The sequence below is a fragment of the Leptopilina heterotoma genome, unplaced genomic scaffold (genome assembly GCF_015476425.1).
Source record: "Leptopilina heterotoma isolate Lh14 unplaced genomic scaffold, ASM1547642v1 Lhet_60, whole genome shotgun sequence".
NCBI lineage: Eukaryota > Metazoa > Arthropoda > Insecta > Hymenoptera > Figitidae > Leptopilina > Leptopilina heterotoma.
Window position 1 is genome coordinate 3,713,973 of NW_025111138.1, and position 27,572 is coordinate 3,741,544.

General features: G+C 24.4%; 1 protein-coding gene across 1 annotated transcript; it reads left to right on the forward strand.

The window, feature by feature from the left end:
• The first annotated feature begins 1,596 nt into the window (after nucleotides 1-1,596).
• Nucleotides 1,597-27,252, forward strand: LOC122509530 (dnaJ homolog subfamily C member 2-like). Its single transcript, XM_043623677.1, has 11 exons — nucleotides 1,597-1,965; nucleotides 10,493-10,531; nucleotides 11,596-11,842; nucleotides 13,233-13,608; nucleotides 13,788-14,077; nucleotides 16,222-16,630; nucleotides 16,836-17,010; nucleotides 22,445-22,717; nucleotides 22,944-23,328; nucleotides 23,401-24,502; nucleotides 26,232-27,252. Exons 1-11 carry the CDS (start codon nucleotides 1,935-1,937, stop codon nucleotides 26,280-26,282), a joined length of 3,378 nt encoding a protein of 1,125 aa, XP_043479612.1. The 5' UTR covers nucleotides 1,597-1,934; the 3' UTR covers nucleotides 26,283-27,252.
• The last annotated feature ends 320 nt before the right edge of the window (nucleotides 27,253-27,572 follow it).

Below are 27,572 nucleotides of genomic sequence, written 5' to 3' on the forward strand. Positions count from 1 at the left end.
ATTTTACTAAAATTTTTGAAAATAATTGAATTTCTGCAATCATTTGTAGGTAATTGCTTCAAAATTCAATTTGTTTTAGTGTTTTTAACAAAACTTCTTCTATAAATCCATTATTTTTCATAGTCAATTAAATATATATTAAAAAATTTAACTAATTTCAGAAGAATTTTAGTTTCAAAATTTTTTTTTTTAATATTTCTAATTAAATTAATTTAAAATTGAAATTTTACAAAATTTCTAATCAAAATCTTTTGAAGTTTATTTATTTATGAAATTCGTAAACGTAACACTTCTAAAATTGAATTAATTTTGAAATATTTAAGTGAAATTAGATTTCAAGAATAAACACAATAACTTTAGAAAACAACAATTTTCCAGGATTTCGACCAAAATTCCCTAACTTTTACAGGTTTTTTTTAAGGTTTATAAAATTTCCTGACTTTTTCCTGATTCCCCTGACCAACTTTACTTTTCCTTATTTCTCCCTGAACTTACTGATTTCCCTGACTTGTGACAACCCTACAATATTAATAATCCTGCAAAAATATCTTAAAAAACGAATAATAGTACTAATAATACTAATAGTAGCAAAATAGTAAAATTATTAAATAGAACTCTAATATTTTTAGACTAATAATTTTATACCAGTCGCAGATTATCTCCGTTGACGTGATTTTCTGGTCCTTCTGATCGTTTCTAATCCTTTCGAAACAGTTTCGACAAACGAAGAAATTTACACTCAGTTGGAAATTGAAAATGGCGAAATTTTCCCCATTAGTCCAAAATAGTATTGAAATTAAGATGAATTCGTCAGTAGAAAAATGCTGCCAGCTCCAAGTATATGAACCTTTAAATCTGCAAATAAAAATTAATTATTAAAAATACAAATACAACAATAAAATATCTGAAAAGGAAAAACTATTTTATTACTTAGAAACGGACTTTGATTATAAATAATGTTAAGTCATCGCAAACGAAAGTATTTAGCTCCTAAAGAACATCTATTCTCACAACGTACATGCAAGTTTGTAATATAATCCGAGCATATTGAAGAAAACTACTTTACTACAAGTTTTTGTTACGTATTTGAATATCTAAATTTAATTTAATAATTTAATTTATTATTTATCGTTATTTTAATAATTTATTTAATTTAATAATAAAAACACAAATAAACAAAATACGAAACGAAATTCATAAAAACGAATTTTTAAATTACTTTTCAAAATTAATTTTAAATTGTAAAATAAATAATTTTGTCTAACATTTAATATTTTTTTTTTTAAATAACGAATTAATATTGAAATTAAATAGTTTTAATTGTTTTAATATTTTATATCCAGTCAAAAAATGAAGCTACCTGTTTAACTACTATTAACAAATTTCTAAAAAAAATTTCCAGATCTTTCGAGAAAAAAATATAGAATATTAAAAGAATGAAAAATTTATTAATTTAATTTAATAATTATAAAATTAAAAAATATCATAATAAAACGGGGTTATAATTATTTTCACTACATTCCTGAACACCTCAATATTTCCTGCGCACGTAAAATGCGCACAAGGTAAATTTAATGTTATGCTGTCGTGATACGGAGTAGCGGTGTTTCCGAACGTTCTGACAGCTAGTGGCAGCTATACTCTCCACATCAATTCAAGTGTTTTGTGTATCAAAGAAATATTCACATTTATATTCCCCCCAAAAAAAGAAAAAAAGAAAATTTATCAAAATTCCTACTATTTTCATTAATTGCCAAATATTTCATTCATCAAGTGCATTATGTTACGAATTCACACAAAGACATTACTACCAGTGTTTACCTAAGAATTTTATATACAGTTATTACACATTTTCTCCGTAAAATACGTGTGTGTGTGTGTGACTCAATGATTTTGAGATTCTAAATAGTGGATTTTAGCATTTCTTTGTCGAAATGTGGAGTCCAACTCACGTTCAAGTTACAGGTAAGCAAATAAATAATTGACAAACATTAAACAGATTTTTCAAAAATTCAGTGAGAAAAGAATGACAAAAAAACAACAGAGCCAGGTAAGATAATAGGTCAGATCGTACACTCTGCCTTTACCGTAAGCCAATACACGTACAAGTGAAAACGAATACTAAACTTTTGACAAATTTAGAAGAAAAAAAATGTCAATTTTTTTTAATTTAAAGAGAAGATTAGATTTAAAGAGAGAACGTTCGAAAAAAAGGAACATGTGGGTCTTTAAAGAGCGATGGAGCATTAATTAAATGTTGACATTACTACACCATCAGGTGGTTCATTCGCGTAAACATGCAGTGACGTTATGGAATGCAGTAAATGATATTGTAGTGTGCCTGTAAATGATACAATGAAGGAATCAGTTGCAACAATGAAATACACACTAATACAAAGGCAGATATCAAACATATATTTTCACTATCAGAAATTTAAAAAAATATATATTGGAAATAAGAGAAAAAAAATAACAATAAAGTAATAGCAACAAACAAACAGAAAAAATAATAATAATAAAAAATTACAAGTAACTTTCTCGGTACAGTTTCTTTACTGACAATGGTTTGTACCAATTAAAATCTAAATTGTATCGTTCACAAACTTTATTACCAGCAATTTGAATTACATCCTCATTCATTCATTACAATTCAAATTCTAAATGATAGAAACCAATATTTTTGCTTGTTTTTAAACGTAAGAATAATTTTCTTTTATTTTTTTTAAACAATTCGTATCAAAAAATATGTAGTCTTTACATTTCTTTTTTCAAAAAGGATTCCAAATTTGTATTCCCCTAAAGTTCTGAACATTCAAATTTAAACGAGATTTATTTTTTCCAAATTCAAATTTAATTTTAAAAAATATAATATTTTACTTATGATATTATTCAAAATATAATACTTTAATTTAATAAAATAAATATTAATTTATAATTTATATTTATAAATAAATATAAATAAAATAAAAATTCCGTCACGCATGAAAAAATGTTTCATAAAGTTTCAAAGATAATTCACAAGTTTTAAACGTTCAGATAAACAAAATATTTTCCTTTAAAAATATTTTCATAAATTACTAATTGCAATAGAAATTAAAAACTAAAATTTTACATTTAGAAACTAGAATTAATATTTTGTGAGAGGAAGACAAAACTTTCCTAAAGTTTTCAACATTCAAATGAACGAATTCTTTTTGTTTAAATATTTTTTAAAACTACTATACAAGTAAAAAAGGAGTAATATTTAAAATTAAACATTTAGTCAAGTATTAATTTTTAACATAAAAAATAATTTTTTCAATAACAAAGTACAAATTAAAAGAAGTAAAAATATGTCGTTCATTTGAACTTTCGAAACTTTCGGGACATAACTCAAAATTAATTAATTAATTAATTAATTAAAATTTATTTCGAAAAGGAAACAATTAAATTTCGTTCATTTGAATTTTTGTAATTTTTAGAACACGTTTCAAAGTGTTTAATTTAAATTTTTTATTTCTATTGCAGTCAATAAACTTTGAAATCATTTTTATTGTGAAAAAATATTTCGTTCATCGGAAATATATTTACGATACCATAAATCAAAACTAGTGGTTCAAAAAAAGAATTCCTAATTATCCCCTTAATTAAAAATGCGGTAATTTAAACGAAAAGAATTTAACATTTAAACTTGAAGTATTTGCAGTGAACACTTAAAAAATTACAATGTTTTCTTTTTACTCTGAACGCATTATAGTTATGAATTTTCATGAGATTGAAATTTTTTCCAATTCCACAAAAGTAAAATTATTGCAATTAAAAATTGAAATGTACAATTAAAAATTTACATTTGTAATTAAAAATTGCAATAATTTCAACTAAAGGGAACTTTTAAAAGAACTTGGAATGCAAAAAGCGTTACATAAAGAATTGTGGCAATTCGTAAGGTTTTAAATACAACCCCAAATGTTCTTACATAATACAAAGACTTACATGAACAATAATAGAGAAAATCAATCGACAAAAACAAAAACAAAAAAAAACAAGAGGTAATTAAATCGATAATTAGAAAAAATCTCAAAGAACTCTACGAAAAAATAAAAAGATATTATTGGTAATCTCGAGTGAAAATTACCGTTCCTCTACTAATTTAAATTCGTAAATATTTTCACTAATTTTCAGATTTTCTGAAAGTTCTGAACTTTTTGAATAAATATTTTTTGTTTTAATATTATTTATAAATGTAAAAAAAAGGGGAAAGAAAATCTTCGTTCCGCATTGAAAATAAATTCTAATTAATCTGCATAAATAAGATAAATGCTGAAAAACAATTTTTCCTTCATTTTCAATACAAGTTTCTCGGTTACCCAACTTATAATAAAGAGTATGACAAATCTTGCAAAGTTCTTTATGACTAACGACTGATATGATAAGGTAAAAAAATGTAAAAGAAAATTTTTTAAATATATCAATTAGCTTATATGTACTTATATTGGGTGTTCTATGAAAGATTAAGATATAAAATCAGATAAAATTAAAATTTTAAATTAAATCTGAAAAAGTACAATCACTTGCTTTCAGTGCTTTAAAATAATCTTATCGTTCAATTATAATGATTTTAATATTAATAAATTTAATAATAAAAATAATTAAATATAATAAAAAAGAAAAAAATAATTTAAAAAAATATAAAGAAATTATAAAAAAATTTAAAAAATCTATAGCTTTGCATATAAATACAATTTCTCAGTGTGAAATAAATAATAAATTTTTATCCTCCAATTTCAAAAATTAATTCAGATAATTAATTGCCTTTCATCACAAATAAAATTTAAAAAACAAAAGAAAATGTTCTTCTAATTAAAAAACTACAATATTATGCAGAAAAAAATCAAGATATAATATAAAAAGTATATTTTAAATGCAATTTTTCAATAAAAAATACCAACAATTTTCTAGAAAGTTCCATTGGACATTTTAATTGAATTCTAATCCATTAGAAATTATAAATGCAAATGACACAAATGCAACAGCAGGTTTTCAACTTTAATGAAAAAAAATAAGTGAAATCGAAGTGCTTCGTTCAATTTTATCATAACATAAAAAAAGAATAAACACTTTTTCGTACATTTTAAAATCAAATTTAGTTCGTTTAATATTAGAAAAAAAATATCCAAAAGTGAAAAAATTCTCAACAATCGTGAAATGTGGCAAAATAAAATAAGCACTTTTGTAAAGCTTGTAAATTGTTAGCAATATATGCACGCGCTGGCCGAGAAAGCTGTTTTCTTTCAAAGCAAAAGCAGAACTCCAAAAATAAAATGTAGTCTTTACGCATCAGTGTTTGTGGCACAAAATAAGTGCATTAGAATTAGAGCAAAGTAAGTGTAGCCAAAAAAGTAGGCATTTCCTTTTTTTAAGTCTAAAATTAAAAAATTACTTCAAATTAAATAATTAGAATTAATTAACTCATTTGTTAATTATGTGCTAAAATTAATTAATTTGAAATAATTAAAATTTTTCAAATTAATTACTATTAATTAAAATTTTCAATTTTCAAATAATTAAATAATTCAATTTATTTTATTTATTTAGTTAAATAATTTTATAAGCAAATGATTTTCAGTATAATATGAATTCTAAATAATAATTAATTAACAATAAATCTTTATTGTTAATTAATTATTATTAATTAATGAAATTACTATAAAATTGCAGTGATTAATTTATAATATAATTAATGAAATTAATTTAATTCACCTTAATATAATTGGTAAAGTAATTTAATTGTCATCAATGTAATTGAAGCAATTTAATTCTGCACAAAAAATTTTTTAAAAGAAAAACAAAATGTGGGTAATTGTTTGTAAACACTTGCCTTGCTCATAAATTTTGATACTGATCTACTTTCACTCAATTAACGAAAAAATGTATCAACTGTACAATCATTTTTTTTTAATTTTCAGTTATTTTATATTTATTATTAATTTTGTTATTAAATTTACCATTAAAAATAATTTGCTATTAATAATATTATTCGATTGTTGAAAAAATTCTGAACGTTCAAAAGAAACGGAAATATTTTCAAAAATTACCCGATGAAATAAAAATAAAAAACAATTAAACATTTTAAAACTTTATAAATTAATTTTTCAATAGGTGAATAAAAATTATTATAATAAAATTTATGAAAAATTTTAATTTAATTTTTTAAGTAAAAATTTCGTTCATTTAAACGACCAAAACTAGTAACTTTTAAAAAAATTTCTATCTTTACTCATGGTGATGGAGAAAGAGAAATATAAAAAAATGAACACATGTGAAACAATATATCCAGAAGCAAACTTATCAAACAGCCTTCTGGTAAGGTAATATGATGATTAATTACAAACAGCGAAATTTGAATGCAGTTTTATCAATTTACTGTCGATAAAGGCCGTGCCAATCTAGTCTAATCATTATTTAAATTGCGCTTTCATTACTGACATTAAACAGAGAACATCAACGCCTTTTTAAAATTATGCAATGAAAAACAAGCCTCAAAGTTACACAATATATTTTTGAAAAATGACAAAAGTCACTTTAAATATATTACAAAATCTTTACGAATTCTTCAAATAATAAAAATTACGTTTTGGGTCCTCTAAATCTAAATTCTTGAAAATTGAGCCACTTAGTAAGAATTTTTACTAATTTTTAATCATTTTCCACTAAAACTTCAGTAAAAAAAAATCTACTTACTAAAATTGTAAAATTCTTTGACTAATTTTGGTCAAAATTCAAAAAAATAATTTAATGAATTTTTTACTAAAACTGCAGTAAGAAAATGGTAATTATTTTATTCTAATTTTAATTACAAAAAGAAGAAAGAATATTCGACTAAAAATTAGTGAATATCTTTACTATTGAGAATCATTGGCTCGATTTTCACTAATTTGGATTCAAAGAGACAAAAATGGCACTCAATTGGAAAAAACTTCCATCTTTTAGAAAACTATATTCACTTTTGAAAAAGAAAACAATTTAAACACCTAATGTAAATCAAACACCATGTAACATATCCGATTAAAAATAAACCTTGACACTGATTTGAGATTGAAAAAAAACAATACCCCTGGATAATGTGAAGAAACAGTAATAATAATAATAATTAATTGTGAAATATTAATTGCAAATTTTGTAACAATTCATGTGAATAAGCAACAATGAAACTGCATAGCGCAAGATTAATTCATTCAATTTCAATAAATAAATACCCATAACATATGATTTATTTCTTTTCCCCATTTTTTATTATTTTATTTATAATTTAAATTTATTATAATTTATAATTTTACCCGTTTCTCTACTTTTCATCAATTGGAATCTCTATTGTTATTCTAACAGCTATTTATTGTAATTTTATTGGAAGTCTTCAAGGTCACTCTAAAATTAATTCTATTTCTATTATAGAATCGTGTGTTATTAGTTAGTTGAATAAAATTGAGAGAAATATTCTACAGATTCAAGAAGAAAAAAAATTGCCATGAAAAAAATTTCGAATACCGTAAAGTGTTAACGGATCATGTTGTATATATATAGTTTGAGAACTCCTTTAAATCTCAAAAGAATAGAATACATAAACTTCATATATTAGAGAAAGGAATATTAAACTACACCGTACCAATGAGAATTTGCGTTGCATAATAATAAATAATGGATGATTTTCTATTGTGTCATAAACATTTTTTTTAGATTCAGTATTTTACTATTCAATTTAGTTATAATTCTAATTTATATTCGTGAAATATTTAATTGTTAGTTTATTTTTTTGTACCGCATTTTAGTTATTACTATAATTATTATTCAGATAATAACAATAACAATAACAATAACATAACAATAATAATATTTAATATTATTATTACTTATTACTATTAGAATAGAATTTTATTTCTTGAAATTCAAGTTTTATTTTACTTGTAGTCTTAATTTATTACTATTATTTTTATTATTCTTATCATTAATATTATTATCATTATGAATTATTATTATACTTTTATAATTTTATTATTATTTACTTATTTATTTATAATATTAGCTGCAGTGAAAAATTATTGACGCAGCTTTATGTTAGAAAAATTGTCATTGTAGCAATTTTAGTCTCTATTTTTTTTTATTTGGAGTGCAAAACATAGAAACTGTGTCAAGTGTATTTTTAAGCCGACAAGAATTACTTATTATAGGATAAGTAGTTCTTGTACTTCATTTGTTAAGCTAATAAAAATTTATAAGTTGCGCTTTTTTCAATATTTTAAAACAAGTGCAATGTAAATACAAGTTTTTTCTTTAATTTCAAAAAAATCCTACAAGTTTTGAACGTTCAAATGAACGAAATACTTTTTTATTACAAATATTTTTCATATATTACTATGATTGTAAGTAAAAAATTTATAACTTGAATTTTGCTTTTAGAAATTTTAGATATAAATTTTTTTTATTGACACAAAATTATTGTAATAAAAATTTAATTTGAGGGAGAAATAAATAAATTTCATCCACTTTAACGTCCAAAACTTTAGAATCATAATTGCAATTACGTTTTTATTTTATTATTAAAAAAAAAAAATGTCACTGAAATTGGCGTCGACGCTCAGCGTCGAAAAATATTATTTAGGATTTTTAAAGACAGAAAATGTTACTAATTTTACTTTTTTTCACCTAGGAAGTTAAAAAAAAGTTTAGGATAATTTTTTTAACTAAAAAACTTTGAAATATATTTGTTTGATTCTTTTCGATTTCGCGAAAAAAATTTATTTTCGACGCTCAGCGTTGTCACCGCCTTCAGGGATCTGAAAAAACGATAAAAATAATTAAATATTTTATTTACTATTTATAAACAATTATTAAATACTAATATGTCATAAAAATAATTACACAATATAAATTTATTTGCTCCAAACTTTTTAAATAATTTTTCTTTTTAGATGTTCTGAATTTTAAAATTAATGCATTGAAAAGAATTGAATTCTTTTGAAGAATTTCTTTGACTTTTTTGAAAATAGCGGACTTTTTCTTAAATCCAAATTGAAAATTTTGAAAATAATATAGAATTTTCTAAAGAATTGAATTGCATTTTTTTAAATTATCCTGTTTGTTAATAATTGTGATTAAGCTTTTAATTATTAAATTTTATTACTAGTTTTAGAAAATAATTCAATTCTTTCTAGATATTTTTTGAAAATAATTAAAATACCTGAGAAGAATTTTATTATTTATGAAAATAATTGATTTTCTGCAAAGAACTTTATTATTTATCAAAATAATTGAATTCGAGTAAAAATTTTATTAAAATTTCGAAAAATAATTTAATTTCTGCGAAGAATTTCATTTACTCTAGTTTGATATTATTAGATTTTATTATTGATTTAGATTTTTCTATTTTATTTTTCTATTTTATTTTTCTATTTTATTTTTCTTATATAAAATTCAGATATTAAAATAATATCTTTTAAACATTAGCTAATTAAATTATTTAAATAATAGAAAATTTAAATTAAGAATAAATATAAAATGTAGATGCATCATTAGAAAATACGTAAAGGGAATCATTAAGAACTGAATGACACTTGAATGAAAATATAGTGAATCCTCATGAAAATCATGACAATTTAAATGCATTGCAATTAAAAAAAATGCCATTACAATAATTATATAGCTGATGAACTATATTATAAAAAGTAACTTTCTCAAAGTTCCCGTCGTCTCTCTATATATATACATATATACAAATTCCGTGAAGCATGAAAAATACCAACTTCCGCCAAAACGGTATTTCTGCATATGGCAGGGGGATATATAGATAATCCCTATACACTCGACTTTTTTAAGAATGTAGCGAAAGAAGTAATTTTCTCATTCGCTAGACTATTATATTTTACAAATGCTGACATATGAAGTTATAATTTTGTACAGTATACTACAACTTAACCGCTTATAATGTGCGCATCCAACTTTAAAAAGGCCTTGTCAATTTGATACACTGTTTAAAGGCATAAAAACTTAAAATAATACCCAGTTATCTCTAATGTATATAGCTAAATAGAAAAAAACTGATTTACAATGAATGTTTCTCTCGTTAAACTCGTGGGAAAGAAGTTATTGTAAATCAGTTCATTTTTACGGATTTCGTTGTTTTCAGTAGTTATTATTTTCGGAATTTTATACCAATTCAAAAATATACAGATAAATAAACCAAATTATATTTTTATTTCAATTTATTCTGTAATTTAAAATTATATTTTTTGAAATTATATTTTGTAATTTTAAATAATATTTTTTGAAATCATATTTTGTAATTTAAAATTATATTTTAATTTGAAATTATATTTTAATTTCAAATTATATTTCAATTTGAATTTATATTTGTAATTTGAAATTATATTTTAAATTGAAATTATATTTTCAATTACACTGAAAAAATTACTATTCCACCTTGAGCAATTAAAATTAATGCAATTCTGTTTTGTTTCAGTTCAAAGAGCCAAAGGATTGCTCACCAAAGGAAAACACAGTGAGTACAAGTTCAAAACTTCACACGATTTATAAATTATTAATTATGCCCAACAAAAGTATTCATTTACATATAATAATTACTTATTATGATAATATTTTTTAACGTTTAATTACTTATTTGTCCCATTTTTAAAATATAATTTCATTGATAATTAGAACAACAAGAATTCAAGTTCGAGAATAAAACAATTTACAAATTTCTTTAAAAACTATTAAAAAAATTGTCAACGTTTTCAATTTTTTGATAATAATTTCGATCAAAGGCATCAAACGAATTTAATTATGAGAAATTTATTATCTTGAACTAAAGAATAAAGTGAAATAATTGACGGGGCAATTTTTAAAAAAGATCTCAAAATCAGATTACAAAAAGAAAATTGCAATTAGACACTTGAAGAACATGTGACATAATTAGTGCAGTGTCAGTGGCATTAGAGCACGAAGTAATTATCTTTTATATGTGACAATAATGAACTATGATTTTAAAATAGACCAAGTGACATAATTTTCAGAAAAATACTTTTTCGATTCATAAATTCTATTTTTACGACTCTTGTTCGGATTCACGTCATAAAAATTTTAATATTTGACAGATTTCCAAAATTAGCTTTCGTTATTTAAATTCGGTTTTAATTTTTTAAATTCAAAATTGATTTATTTTTTTAAACAAAAATTCGATTTAAACTTTTAAACTAAAATCAGATTTGATTTTTTAAAACTAAAATTCGATTTAATTTTCTAAAGTAAAATCCGAATAGATTTTTTAAACCAAAATTTAATTCTTTAAATTAATTAAATTCGTAAAGTAATTTTAATAAATTATTTTAATTTAATTTAAGGATAAAAATTTCCTATTTTTTTTTTGTGGTCGAAAAATAAAATGGTACCAGATGCCATTGGGTGTCATAAATAATAATGACTTTTAATATTCAAAAGGTGACTTAATCGGATAAATTCTGATAAATCTCAATAATGACAGTGACCTCAGAAATTGACCGCCTCAAAACCCACACACGTCCCTTGGAATGATATTTATATTAATGTTAAATGATTTGATCGCAGAAACCAACGATTGTTTCGTGACGATATCGCTTGGCAAAGAAAAATATCAAACTTCAGTGAAAGAAAAGGCAAGTGAAAATGTCGAATGGCACGAGGAATGCGAACTACAAATTCCACAACAAGGAAACACTGCCGAAATTGTCCTAACAGCACTTCATCGCAATTTTCTAGGAGTCGACGAATTTCTCGGAGCAATTAGCATACCCCTTTCCACATTCGACGTCTACGAGAGACCCAAAAACAGATGGTAATTAAAATTTTCCATTTCTCTCTCAGCAGAAAATTTTTCTATTTCTCGAGGAAATCTAAACAAAGTTCAAAAATTAAATTTTCCATTATTGCATTTATATTATTTATTATTTAGATAAAAATCTTCTTCTATATTAATAATCGTTGTATTCCGGTAATCTGTTCGCAGTTTGAAGTTAGTTGCTGTTTATTGATAAAAAAAATTTGAAAATAATTAAATTTTATAAAGAATTCAATTATTTTCAATAATTGTAATAAAATTTTTTAATCAATTTAAAAATAATAAAAATCTTCGTAAAAAATTCAATTATTTTTCTATAAATAATAAAATTCTTATCAGGATTTCACTTATTTTCAATACAATTTTAATAATTTTTTCGAAAATTTCAATTATTTTTGAAAATCTTGTCCTCAGAGAAAATTCAATTATTTAAAAAAGGTTTATTAAAATCAAATTCAAGAATTCAATTATTTTTAAAAATAATTAAATTTTAGCTGGAATTCAATTATTTTAAATAGAATTTTAATTGAATTCCAGGGAAAATTAAATTGTTTTTAAACATTTTTTAAAAATTTTTCAAAAGAATTCAATAATATCAGTAAATAGTAAATTTTCCACAGGAATTCAATTATTTTAAATACAATTTTAATAACATTTTTCTCAAAAATTCACTTATTTTTGAAAATTTTGCTAAAATTCAATTATTTGTGGATATAATAAATTTTTTGCAAGGATTCAATTATTTAAAAAAGGTTTATTAGAATCAAATTCAAGAATCTAATTATTTCCAGAAATAATTAAATTGTCGATTTACTGAAAATCATTGAATTCATTTCAAGAATTTTATTCTATTAAAACGCTTGACAATAATTGAATTTAAATAATATTTTTATAAAAATAATTGAATCGTTTCAAAGAATTTTATTTGTATTTTTTGAAAATAATTGAATTTTTTAAAGGAATTTTATTAAAAGTTTTGAAAATAATGATTTTCTTAAAAGAATTTTATCAAAATTGTTGAGAATAATTGAATTTATATTAAAATTCTTGAAAATAATCCAATTTAATTAATATTTTTTTAAAAATAATTGTACTCTTTCGAGAAATTTTATTAAAATTGCATTGAAAACGATTGAATTTTTGCGAAAAATTTATTAAAATTTTTTGAATAATAATAAACAAGAATATTTAATATTATGTACTTAATGAGTGAATTCTTTAAATTTTTTAATCTGTAATAATTCGAAATTCTTAAAGAAAACTACACAAAGAAGTAAAAATATAAAAATAATATTTAGATAGAAATTATTATTAAAATATTAATTAATTAATTATTAAATTTATTATTTCTAATAATAAAATATAAAAATATTTAAATTATTAACAGGTACACATTGAGGAGCAAACCAGGTAAAGAGAACACTAAGGAAAGAGGTGAACTCGAGGTGAAAATTGGCTTCATCGTGAAAGCAGGAAGTCTAACAGATCTAACGAGGAAGGAACGTCACAAAAGCTCCCTGGGACAATTGTCGACAGCCGCACAATCAATCGGTGGCAGTTTATTAAGCATTGGCAGTCTCGAGAAGAGAAAGGGTTTGAAAAAACTCGCAAAATCGATAGGCAACAAAGTTAAAGGCAAAAGTAAAAATAAACTCGATCACGATGAATTGGACGAACGAGACGAACATCATTTTCGACCCACTAGACAGGAACCTGGTGAAGCTGATCCAGGCGTCATCAGTGAAGACGAGGACGAATTTACAGTAAGAATCAATTTTTATTTACTTCCTCCAAATTCTTTCGTAAAAAACAAAAGATAGAACGAAAAGTAGAAGATAGAACATAAAGTAAAACAAAAAGTAGAAAAAAAATAAAAGAATATAATATTAAGAATTAAAATTTTCCATATGCATTTTTTCTAAACGAAATTTTCCATTTCAAGTTCGATGACCTGTCTCACAAGAGTTCGGCGTCATCTCTAAATGCCCCGACAATAGCGAATCCAACTGGGAATTCTAATAATACCTTAAATACGACAAATTCAAGCAACACATCACAAAAAGTTCAAGCCATCAACGAAATAAATTCGTCGACTCCAATTTCAAATGTTGCACCAAATAAACCGCCACGAACGGCAATCAATAATTCGCCGCTGATTAAAGGAGAAAATCAAGAAGAAGACGAATGGGGACTTAAGCTTTATGGAAAGCAAGGTGGCAATGCTCTAAAAAGGTAAAAACCGCAATATCACGAAACTTTCCCTATTTTACGTTCGAGAAAGTTGATTCACTGAATTTGCACACACACACACAAACACATTTTATAATTAATTTAAGAATGCCTTAATGAAAAAAAAGGTCAATTATCTATTTATCTGCAATTAAATCCTCCCTGTCATCTTAATTAACACATTCGACCTTCAATTCAAAAACGATTGTTTTTATCCACAAAGCATGAAAACAAGGACAGTTTCTGCGTTCTGTATTATAAATTCAGTTGCGTGTCAGTTTCATATTAATATTTATAATTTATTGCTGATCTCAAATTCCACAGAGAGATGCACATTCTTTAAATTTTAAAAAAACAATTTCTATTAATTATTTAATTATATAATAAACGAGATATTCTACTCTCACGTGAAGTTATTGATTCCAAATTCTTTTACAGATCAAATTTTATCCAAAGTATTAAAAACAAATTCAAATTATTGAAAATCGTAAATAGTATAAGAATTTTCTTTTTCAAATTTAAAAAAAATCAATAAGTACATAGAGTTACAGTTGCAATTTTTAGAAATAATTAATTATTTTTGTATTTAAATCATTGAATTCTCGTACAATTTTTTGATAAGAATTCATTTAAAAAAGAATTTCAGTTAAAATTTTAGAAAATATTTTAAGAATTCGAAGAGCAGTTCTAATTTTTAAAATTAATTAAATTTCTAAAGGTTTTAAATTGAAATTTTAAATTAAATTTCTTGAACGATTTTCAAAACATTTTAATAAAATTCTTCGTGTAAATTTAATTTAAAGAATTTTTCGAAATTCAATTATTTCTAAAATCTACTATTTCAATAAAACTTCTGAAAAGAATTTAATTATTTAAAAAAAATTTTCAATAAAATTCGTCGCAAGAATTCAATATTTTTATAAGTTATAAATTTTTTTCGGAAAAATTCAATTAATTTCAAAAACTCTTATCAAATTCTTCGGAGAAATTTAATTAGTTTCAATAAAATTTGAATAAAATTTCTTGATAAAATTATTATTATTGAAAATTTTAACAAAATTTCTTAATAGAATTCAATTATTTTCAGAATAATTTTAATTAAATTCTTCGTACAAATTTAAATTTTGAATTTGTACCTATGTCTGCAAATGTTATTATTTTTACATATTATTATAAATAATAAAATTTTCAGATTTTCAATTGTTTAATTAATTTAATTTAATTTCAATTATTTTTATTATAATAATTAAATTAATTTTAACTATTTTTAATTTTATTTTTTGAATTCCTGAAAATGTTCTTAAAATTTTCGAAAGAATTCAATTATTGAATAAATTACTTATTTTTGTATTTTAATAATGTATTGAATTCTCGTAGAATTTTCTAATAAGAATCGATTTAAAATTGAATTACAAGATTTTTAAATTAAAATCATTAAAAATTTTAATTGTAAAATATATTAAAATTTTTATTTTGAAATAAAATGATTAAAGTTTTGAATAACTTTATTCAAAAATTATACAAAATAATCGACTTTTCGAAAAATTGCAGTTGTAATTTTCAGAAATAATTAAAGTTTAAAAAGTTTTACATTGAAATTATTTGGAATTTCAATTAAAATAAAGGAATTTTTGAATATTTGATTAACAAAAATTATTCAAGTATTGAATAATTTAATGTAGCAACTCTAAAAAAATTTTTAAAATAATTGCAATAAATAAAAATTTTGTCTTATTCTATAGAAATACATTTTATATTTGAAAGAATTTAATTTTATTACTTTTAAAAATTGTTTTGAAATATAATCAAATTTTTGAAGAATTTATTATATTTCGAAAAATATTTTTTAAATAGGAATAAATTTTTATTAAATTTCAAAAAGAAAGTTTTTGTAATTAACAATAGAACTCAAAGTTTCAATTATGCTATTAATTTTTTATTAGAATTTCTACATTAAATTATTCAAAACTTTAATAATTATTGCTATACAAATATTTAAAAACTTATAGTTATGCTGGTTATTATTAATTTAATAATGTAGAAGTAAAAATTTGTCTAATTTTCCATTCTATCAAAAATAATTCTTAAAAAGAAAATCTCTTCACTTATTGTAATTCACAGAAATAAAATAACAATTTTCCTTTCAGATGGGAGAATAAATCAAATCCTAGAATTGTAGTTGACGAGGCAAGAAATGAGAATCGTGAAATGTCACCAGTTTCCTCGCCGTTGCCAACTTCGAGATTTAGAGATACGCCAGAGCCGCCAAATCCGGCTCCTCGTGAGATTTCTCTTCCGAAAAATAATAAAGAGGATAAATCAAATAAAAGTCCAAAGGATGAGAAATCAATGACTCGAAGTCCAAAGGAGGAGAAAATTTTCAAGAAAGATAAGAAAAAGGAGAAAGAACATAAATTCAAGGAACATAATATTGAAGACGGACGTTCGTCGTCCGAGAGAATTATCATTGGCGGTGAGGACGCTACGAAAAATATTAATAACAAAAGTCGATTGCCACATGAAGTACTTGCCAAATTCGAAGGAAAATCGAGAGAAGTAAGAAATTTATTTTTGTTTTAATTACTTAATTATTGGTTCCTGTTTTATTCTATTCTATTCTAATTATTAGTTCGAAAAATTTTACCGCACCTAATTGATAAAATTGAGAGATTCATACTATTTTATTTATATTATTATAGTGATAAGAATTTCAAAAAAAATTTGTCCTAAATTACGTTAAATAACATTTTTTTTTCTTCAGGACTTAATAGAAATGACACTTCAACTACAGTCGGAGGCGGCAAACAACGAAAAACGTCTTCACGATTTAGAGAACTACATCGACGCCCTACTGCTTCGAGTAATTGAATGTTCTCCACGACTTTTGCAGAACCCTTTTCAAACTCAAAGACGTCTTTCGTCGCCAGGACATCAATAATTTTTATCTGGGAAATAAATTTCGAGTGTCTTCTATAACTAAAAAAAGGAAAAGATTCAAGAAACACGTCACAACAACTATTATCGAAAAAAAGATCTAGACTCAATTTTGATCCGAAAGTGAATTAAATTCGAGAAATAAATCCAAAAATATTATTCAGTGGATTTAAAAATATTTTTTGATTCATTATTCAATAATAATCAAATAATAGTTGAGGTAATTAATCCCCCTCCCTGTCCCCAGTGTGTAAACTAACTTGAAGTCTCTCTCTCGAATATCGTACCTCATTTTGCATTAACCCCTTAACAGTCCATGGCCCATATATGGCCACGAAAAGTCGTGCCACCTTCGCGTCTGTGGCCATATATGGCCATCTCAAAAAAAAAAATACTAAACATGATTTGATTTTAGTAGCGAAGTACATACTACTGTTTTTGGGGTCGCTGAATCCGAATCTGAAGTCAGATTTAAAAAATTCAAAATGGCGGACTCAAAATGTCGACTTCAAAAAATAAAAAAATTTCAAATTCGCTTTAAACTCGTTACTTGGGGGGTTTTCGGGGTCTCTGATTACAAATATCAGGTCAGATTTTCAAAATTCAAAATGGCGGATCCAATATGGCGGATAATTTCAAGATTGATGCGATTGGATTAAAATTCGTTTCTCAGGGGTTTTTGGGGTCGCTGAATTTGAATTTGATGTTCGTTTTACAAAATTCAAAATGTTAGATCCAATATGGCGGATAGTTTCAAAATTTATGCGTTTCGATCGAAATTCGGTTCCCGGGGTTTTTTGGGGTCACTGTATTCGAATTTGATGTTCGTTTTTCTAAATGCTAAATTGTGGATTCAATATGTCGATCAAATTTTTTGAATGTTGACAAATTTGTCTAAAATGTTTACTCAGGGGTTTTTGAGGTAACTTCATATTTTTTTCGCATCAATCTTGAAATCATCCGCCATATTGGATCCGCCATTTTGAATTTTGAAAATATGACATCATATTTGTAATCAGAGACCCCGAAAACCCCCGAGTAACGAGTTTTAAGAACATCTGAAAAAAAATTTTTTTTTGAAATCGCCATTTTGGGTCCGCCATTTTGAATTTTTTAAATCTGACTTCAGATTTGGATTCAGCGACCTCGAAAACCCCCGAGAAATGAATTTCCCTTAAAACTCTTTAATTTTAAAATTATCCACCATATTTGGTCGCCATATTGGATCCGCCATTTTGAATTTTCAAAAACTAACCTCAAATTCGAATTCAGCGACCCCAAAAACCTTATATATGATGAAATCATATTTTTTTGTAAACTTTTTTTTCGGACCGTTTTTGGACCACAAGCGATTTTCAACTAGACTGCGAAGGGGTTAACTGCGAAAATAGTTTTTAACATTTTTGGAAGTTCAAAATACAAGAATTATTATTAATCACTCCCAGATCCATTAAAGTGCCAACTAATTATTTAATATGCGCAAAAGACTCGTAGCTTCCTAATAGAACTTTGCATCTTCCAATAAATAAACAACACCCCAATTTTTCTGCGTTTATCAAAAACAAAATTGTTTTTTTTTTGCGAAAAACGACTTAAAATTCACTCCGTCCAAAAAATGTTTTAAGTTTTCTTTAAAGGCAGTTATAAAAAAAATATTAGTCTTTACTATGTGATCTTAAATATTTTAATCCCGAGGTGTTTATACAATTTACTTAAAGTAATTTAGTGTTCATTTTATTTAATTGTGAGATAATTGAATTGAAAAAATGAAAATTTGATAGTGAGCCTACGAATAAAAATTGAATAGAAAAAGAATTGTAAAGATTTATAGTGCCTTGAAAAAAGCGTTCATTAAAAATTGAAATTAGAAAAAAGAGTAATTTTTAAAAAATATTAGTATAAAATAGTTTAATCGATGTTTGTTATATTTAAAATTTATTACATTTTGTAATTCATCGTGAATAATGAATTGCAGTTTGAAATTTTTTTATTTTGGAAAAATAATTTGTTATATGTATATCTACGTTGTTACGGAAATTATTTAAAAAGTTGCATTTGCACTTGATAATATTTTATTGTAATTTTAATTGTAAGTTTTGCGTTTAATTGAAAAAAAAGATCAGCTAATAAGCAATTAGTGTCAATTGTAAAATGTAACTTGTTGTTAATTATTTTTGTAATTAAAACAAGATATTCTAATTTGTAATTATTATTATCATGTTCATAATTAAAGAAAAATACATTTTCATTTTAAATTTCTTTGATTTCTCGTTGCCATTATTTTTATGACACTTCTTATTTCATTTCTTATTTATTTATTATCTTTAGTTTAAGAAATTTTTTTTTAAATAAGTAATTGAATTTTGAATTTTAATTTAATTTCAATTTTTAATCTTCATTAATTTAATGAGAGTTAAAATGAATTATTGAAAATTAAGTAATTTATTACTTATTTATTATTAAAATGAATTATTGAAAATTTTAACTCTCATTAAATTAATGAAGATTAAAAATTGAATTAAATTAAAAATTCAAAATTCAATTACTTATTTAATATTTATTTATTATATACGTATATAATAAATTATATATTATAATAATTAAAATAATACAAAACTCACCAGGTTAAAGATCTCACGTGAAAGAGATGTTGGCAAATATTGATTTTTGGTCTCAATCCTTTATTTGGATGTGATTTTTTTTATCTCTGCAAAATCTGCTTCGTTTCTAATCAGAAATCCTACTAATTCGCAACTGGATTCGGATGCTGGAAATTGATGAGCTATGCAAAATCGTGACTCATGTTCGGCAAAATCTTCATTCCTAAAAAAAAATCTAAGTTAATTAAAGTTAAAATGGAAATAAAAATATAAAAACCATAAAATAACAATTACTTTCTTTAATAAATGAAAAATAACTTTACAATACTTTAAACAATAAGATAAGCAATAAAAATGAAATTCTAAATAATTAAAAATCATAATTGTTAGTATTATTCTTATATTATTACTAATTACTAATTTTAAATAATTGAAAATTATAAATTAGTCTAATAAGGATATGAAATATTTTTTGAATTAATTAATTAATCTAAATTAAATTAAAAATTAAATTAACATTAAATTTAAAAAAAACTTAAAAATTAAAATTGAAACTAAATTAATTAATTATATTAATAAAATTGTAATTAATTAGGTATAATTCAACTTTTAATTTCCTTTGTTAAGAAATGAATGTACCAAATTTTTTTATCGAAAGGTTTAAAAAAAGAATTGTTACATTTTAGCAACAAAGAAAAATTTTACTATTTCTATTTTTAGCAATTAGTTTTCATATTTTTGTTTTTAAAAAGAGAAAATTAGGATAGTTGAAGATCGTTTTTGATTTATTTAATAGATTAAATAGAATAAACGTTAAATTTAAAGTACTTTATAGTAAATAATCCTTATAAAATGTTGATTAAATTTCGATAAACCCTTTTTTAGGTTAGAAAAAATGTTCATTCTTGAAAGTAAAAAATTCGAAACTTAAACTCAAAAAAGGCTAAATGTAAAGAAAATTAGGTTACATTATAATTCGATCTTCAATTTCTACTGTTAAATTAATCATTGATGAATAAAAAAATAAAATATGCAACAATAAAGACAAAAAATTCTAAGAATAAAAAACTATAATTATATACATATATATATTTAATTACATATTACGCTATATTTATGTAAAATTTTTAATGTTTGAATCGAAAAGACTAGATAATTTTCTCAAAATGTGAGAATTACCTATAAAAAGCACCGAAAATGTAGACTTGGTAAAAGTTTACCTGGAATAAACGCCATAAATAATTCCTTTCTTGGTTGCGGAAAAAATTTTTGCACTGTTTTGCCAAAACTTTACCTTCCTATCTTTTATGTCAGGATATTCACCTACTTTCACCAAAAAAACGAGATAGATTAATTTAAACTTAATAATTTCCCTTCCGATTTCACAAAAATCCACTAAACGATGAAAATTTATCAAAAATTGTCTGTAACTTTCTACACCGGGAGCACACGTTGTCTAAATATTAGACATGCCGCCATCTTGAAAAATTGTTAACAAAAAATATACTTTTTTCTCCAAACAATTTTTCCACAAAAATACCAAAATCATGAACTAATACTTTAATATAATCGAGAATCAAGTAAAAAACCGACACTTTATAAATTTATTACGATTTATTGCCATTTACAAGACAACAAGGTATTGAACAATGGCCCACGCGCGCACAATAATTATTCTACATATTCCCCGTTATTTGTTGTTTATTTACAGCATCTTTATAATATGTGGTGCCCCTTGACCTGAGCAACAAGTAAAATGTACCAATTTTGTAAATATTAAAGTAAATATACCTTATTTTTGAAGAAAAATCAGTAGCTAACGAACTCCGCCGCCATTACAGATGACTTTTTCGACAGGAATAAACTTGTCTACAACAGTAGTAACCTAAGTAGATTCCTATTGGTTGAAGATATTACTGGCGGCAACATGACAAACACTGATTGGTGGACAAACTTTTTCTTACTAAAATATAAACGAAATATTACTTTTCAGCCATTAGTTAACTAAATTATAAAGAAAATAATAAAATAAAAATAAATTCTAAACTTTAATTTAGCTACTACTTGTTATTTTCAATCTTTTCAATTAATCTTCTTTATTAATTATGAAATAAAGAATTTTCTCTACTAGTTATCGACAGACGATAAAAATTAATTCTTTTAAGTTGGCTATCATCCTGTTACTAACTTCACTTTTCTCCTTGTAATTCGCATCGTTTCGCGGAAAATGTTCACAGCGTGCTGATTTACCTTTCATAATTTTCGTTTTATTTGAATAAAATTCATATATTTTATAAAATTATTGTTTCGGTGTGGAAAAATGGCAAAGACCACAGTTTCCGACGAGCATATTATTTCTAATGCAGCATTTAGTAAGATATTAATTTTATTTAATTTTCTCTACCGGCCATTGGAGGTTAACATAACATTTTTACCAATTAATGAACTAATTAAGCCTTATTTGACAATTTCCAAAAAAAAAATGTTCATAAATACAACTATTTTATTGATTTTAAAGTATTCTTTATTTCTGTTATGTTTTCCTTGAATTTTGAAATTTTTTTTGAAGGTTACTTTTTTCTTGGAGCAAATTAAATGGTATTTTTTTGAGGGCAAATGTTGCATGAAGTTCTCTAAATAAAAATGTTTAATTCATATGTATGTAAAATAGTTCTCTATTGTAGTGTTAAGATTTCTTTTTATTTATTTATTATGTTGTCTCTAAGTCGATTGATTAGGGGTTCTTTTTTGCTAATGTCTGACATTCATTTGGCATTCAATTAAAGCAGTATGTATAGTTTGAAGAATTAGTGTAATATTTATATTATATTTTTAGCTCCACGTAAGACTGAGTCAACAACGGCAGGCGCTGTAGTTTTGTATGTATCGCAAGAAACTTGGTTAAAGTCAATTTTGGATCGTAACGCACCTCGTAATTCAAATGTCGAATCTTCCGATGAAGAGGATATTACTGATTTTCAATTTGAGGACGATCTCGATTATCTTCGTTCGCTGAATCCAAAGGAATGGAAAGATCAGGATCATTATGCAGTGCTGGGAATTTCGAGTCTTAGGCATAGGGCGACTGAGGATATTATTAAACGAGCTTGTAATTTTCTATTTAATATTTGTTTTCTTCCTTTTTTTTTGTTCGTTTACAGGCCTTGGATTATTTTATATTTTTCAAAAATTCAATTGAAATAAATAAACGACTTTTTCGACTTTTTTTGTGTCTTAAAGTTGATCCGAGGCCTGCGTTTACTATTTGTGTAAAATTTCTATTTCCACAAATTTTGATTTTCGAGTTGACATTTTTTCTTTTTGTAAAATTGCAGACAAACACAAAATTCTGAAACACCATCCTGACAAGCGTAAGGCAATGGGAGAAGATGTTCGTGCGGACGACGATTATTTCACGTGTATAACTCGTGCTTGGGAAACATTAGGAAACACTACCAAAAGAAGAAGTTACGACAGTATCGATCCATATTTTAATGATGATCTGCCGGACGAAAAGGAGGCAAAGGACAATTTTTACCAAATTATGGGCAAAGCTTTTAAAATAAATTCAAGATGGTCGGTGAAAAAAATTGTACCCCGTCTTGGAAATCCCTGCACATCAAGGGAGGCAGTGGAAAAATTTTATTCTTTCTGGTACGATTTTGAATCATGGAGAGAATATTCATATCTCGACGAAGAGGATAAAGAATCCGGACAGGAGTGAGTAGTAACAACAACTATATTATTAGAAATTTATTTTTACAATTTTTCATATTTCGCTTTTGATTTCAGTCGCGATATGCGTAAATGGATCGAAAAGAAGAACAAAGCAGCGAGAGCAAAACGAAAGAAGGAGGAAATGACCAGAATACGCTCAATGGTTGACATGGCGTACAATTTAGATCCGCGGATAAAAATGTTCCAACAACAAGACAAGGATCGAAAGAATGCAGTAAAACGAGCGAAGCAAGAAGCCATAAAAGCCAAACAAATGGAGGAGGAACGTATTGCGCGAGAAATGGCCGAGAAGGAAAAACAAGAGAAAGAAAAACGCGATTTAGAAGAAAAAGCAAGACAAGATGCCCTCAAACAGGAGCGAGAAGCCCAAAAGAAAGCCTTACGTAAAGAACGAAAAGCCCTAAGAGATTTATGCAAATCGAAAAATTATTTCGCCGAAAACACCGAGGAAAGTATTCGACATATGGAGAGTGTCGAAAAAATGTGCGAACTCTTCAAATTAGTTCAATTAGAAGAAACAATGAAAAAATTGCAAGCCAACGGTAAGAGTGCATTTTTAACAATAATTGCCGAAACTGAGCAAAAAATTGCAGCCGAAAGAAGAATTGGTACAGTGCCTGATTCCAAGAATACACTTGAAAAACAGGTCAAGACAACATGTGCACCATGGTCCGAAAGTGATTTACAACTTTTAATAAAAGCCGTGAATTTATTTCCCGCCGGTACAAATCAACGTTGGGAAGTTGTGGCAAATTTTATTAATCAACATAGTAATAATGCCAATAATGTGAAACGTGATGCCAAGGAAGTTCTGGCAAAAGCCAAGGATTTACAGTCGACTGACTTTAGTAAATCGAGCCTCAAAGAGCAGGCAAATAAAAAGGCATTCGACAATTTTATTGCCGATAAAAAAGTCAAAGATAATATCGAGGAAAAAATGCCAGCAGTAACCGAGAGATTGGATCCAATTTCAAATGGTATCACGACGAACGATGATAAGGAGTCCAAAAAGGAAATGCAACCGTGGACCATTGCTGAACAAAAACTACTCGAGCAAGCACTGAAAACTTTTCCTACCACTGTGCCCGATAGATGGGATCAAATTGCCAGTTGTATACCTTCAAGAACAAAGAAAGAGTGTATGAAAAGATGCAAGGTAAATATTAGTTTTCAAAAAAATTAATTGTTTGAAAATTTATTTCAATAATTGCTTTGGAAAGTCATTTCCGAAGGCAAATAAAAAACAAAATATACTAAAAAAACTCGTCAAACTCTGACGAGTTTTTAGATTTTTTCCGACTATTTTCAAAATGACGACTTTTTTCGATTTATTTCAATAAACTGCGAGTATTTCGTTTTTTCTTTCTCAAATTACAACAAAATACCATATTTTTGGTATAAAATGCTACTTATTTTCATTTTTAAAAGGTGAAAAATAATTATAGTCAAATCTTTTCTTCTAAATTTTTTTTTAATTTTTGCAAGTCTTTAGTCCATAAAAAATTGAATTTTTGAATTTAAAAATTGAATTCTCTAAACAACTGGCTCAAAATTATTCAAAGTAATTGATTTACAGAATTATAGAAAAATTATAATTAAAAATTATAGAAAATAATTGAAAGTTGAAAAAAGTTATAATAACAATTTTTAGAAGCAATAAAATTGAAAAATTCTGAACAATTCAGTTTTTGAAAAATTTCAATTAATGTTTCTGTTTGAAATTTATTTAATTTTCAAATATTCACTTGAAAAATTTTCAAATAATCGAAATTTCGTAAAATTGAATTGAAAACAATATTGGATTTTAGACAAATTTTAAGTGAACATTATTTTTCTTGAATAATTAAATTTGTAAAGAATTTTTACAAAATTATAAAAAAATAATTGATTTAGAGACGAATTTTATTGTTAAAAATTCTAGAAAATAATTATTAAATTTTGGAGAAGTGAAAATAGCAATTTTTAGAAATAATTAAATTTTAGAAGGTTTTTATTGAAAAAGTGTTGAAAATTTTAGTTGATACAAATTATTAAACTTTTAAATGATTTTCATTAGAAATTCTAGAAAATAATTAAAATTTAAAAGAATTGCAATTGTATTTTTTAAAAGTAATGAAATAATAAAAATTCCAGAAAGTTTGGAATTTTTTAAACGTATTTTTGGATAATATAAGAAACTAGTTAATTTTTTGAAGAATTTTAATTAAAAATTTTGAAGATGATTGTTTTCTCCAAAATTTTAATAATAATTCTAAAAAAAAAACTTTGATGTATTTTTTGAAGCTATTTAAATTTTTGGAAATATGTAATTAAAAATATTGAAAATAATTGAATTTTAAAAAATAGTTCCTTGAATTACTTTTTTTAAAAATATTTTAATATAATTTTCTGAAGCTAATTTTTATTAATTTCTACTTTTATAATTTTTTTTTGAAGATTATTCATTAAAAATTTTGACAATTCAATTATTTTCAAAATTTTGTGATGAAAATTCTTCAAAATTTGATTTTTAAAATTTTTAATGAAATAGAGAAAAAGACAATTATTTTCAATAAAATTTTACAAAATTTCAATTATTTAAAAATTTTTAAATTGCATCAGTCAAAAATTTAATTGTTTTAAAAAAAAATATTTCAGAATAATTTTTGAAAAAATTTTACTACAATTATTTTTCACACAATAAGCAAATCGAAATAATTTTTATTTTATACCAAAAAAGTGAAAAAAGACATTTTTTGAAAATAAGTCGAAAAAGGCGGATTTCTTGAGAATAGTAAAAAAATATTATCTGAGGCTTGTGATTATTTTAATTAGTTTAATTACTTGAAAATTTATCAAATTCTTTAATTCATTTAATTGAAAACTCATTAATTTTTTATTTGCAGGAATTGGTAGAACTTGTTAAAGCAAAGAAGGCCGCTCAAGATTTAAAATAATGTTAACTTTTATTTAAAATTAGAATTGTCCTATAATTTATTAAATGACAAAGAAAAAAGCATTACCGGTGGATGTCGTTTCCTCCTAGGGAGTAATAGAATTTATTCTCAATTGCAAACACTGCGAATGAATCGCAATTATTTAATTCAAATGACATTTAAAATGAAAAGTGTTATATATGCGATCATTGTCCACGAGACCGCAGATGCTTTATACAAAAAAAAATGAAATTTTCCCGCGAGTAAGAAAATTTCAATAATAACGCGACATTGCTTATTTCGATACTTTAAATAGTAAAAAGAAAAAAGTGTTGATATGGAATTTTTTTTTAACATCAGAAGTCTAAAGCGCTTGGAAACAATTCTTTTTTTAAATTAAAAAACATAATTTTGCTTTCTCACCTGAAAGCTTTGATTTTAAAATTTTTTTTTTCAAATGAAATTAGAATGTGATAATCAATTTATTTTTTTGTAACAAAAATTTCCAGCTAAAAAGACTATTTTGACAAAGTGATAAATTTCTTACTATGGAAATCTACGAATTATTTTCAATTTATGACAATTATTTCAAGTGTTGACAAAAAATTAATTAATTACCTTAAAAAAAATATTGAAATTGACGAGAAAAGAAAAATAGGGAAATTGTTACATTGAACAATTGAAAATGTTTTCAGAAAAAAGAGGAACTTTCTTTTAATGGATTCATAATATAATATGTTTTTTATACAAAATAATACACAGTTATATAAGATAGTTGAAATCCTTATATTTTAATTTGACACATTTTCGACAACAACATCAACAACAACAAGTTTTGTGTTAGTTTTTTTTTTCGTATTCGACAAAATGCTATTCACAGTTCCTTCAGCGTAATCCCCTCGAAAATTTGTTTGTTTTTTCTTTTAAATAATAAAATGTAAATTTAATAACAAGAAAAATATAGTGAACTAAAATTATTGTTTAAATTTTATATTGATCGATTGTTTATTTGAGTTCCCTAATTTTTTTTTTTTAAATCTAGGGAGATAAAAAAAAGAACTCAATCTATTGTCAATTGAAAAGAAAAATAGAAGATAAACGTCGGCAGTTTACGATTTTCGAATATGTGCGTGACATTGTAGGTACATTTTTTTTATGTGCGCTTCTCTTTTTTTCACGCACCCGCACGTAAAAACATTCAGTTATTTCATTCTTTTAATCGTATTTTTTCATTTCTTTTCACTTTCGTTTTTTTATACATTAACTGAATGGGTAACGTTCACTGCTCTTTACAATTTCTACCAAATATAT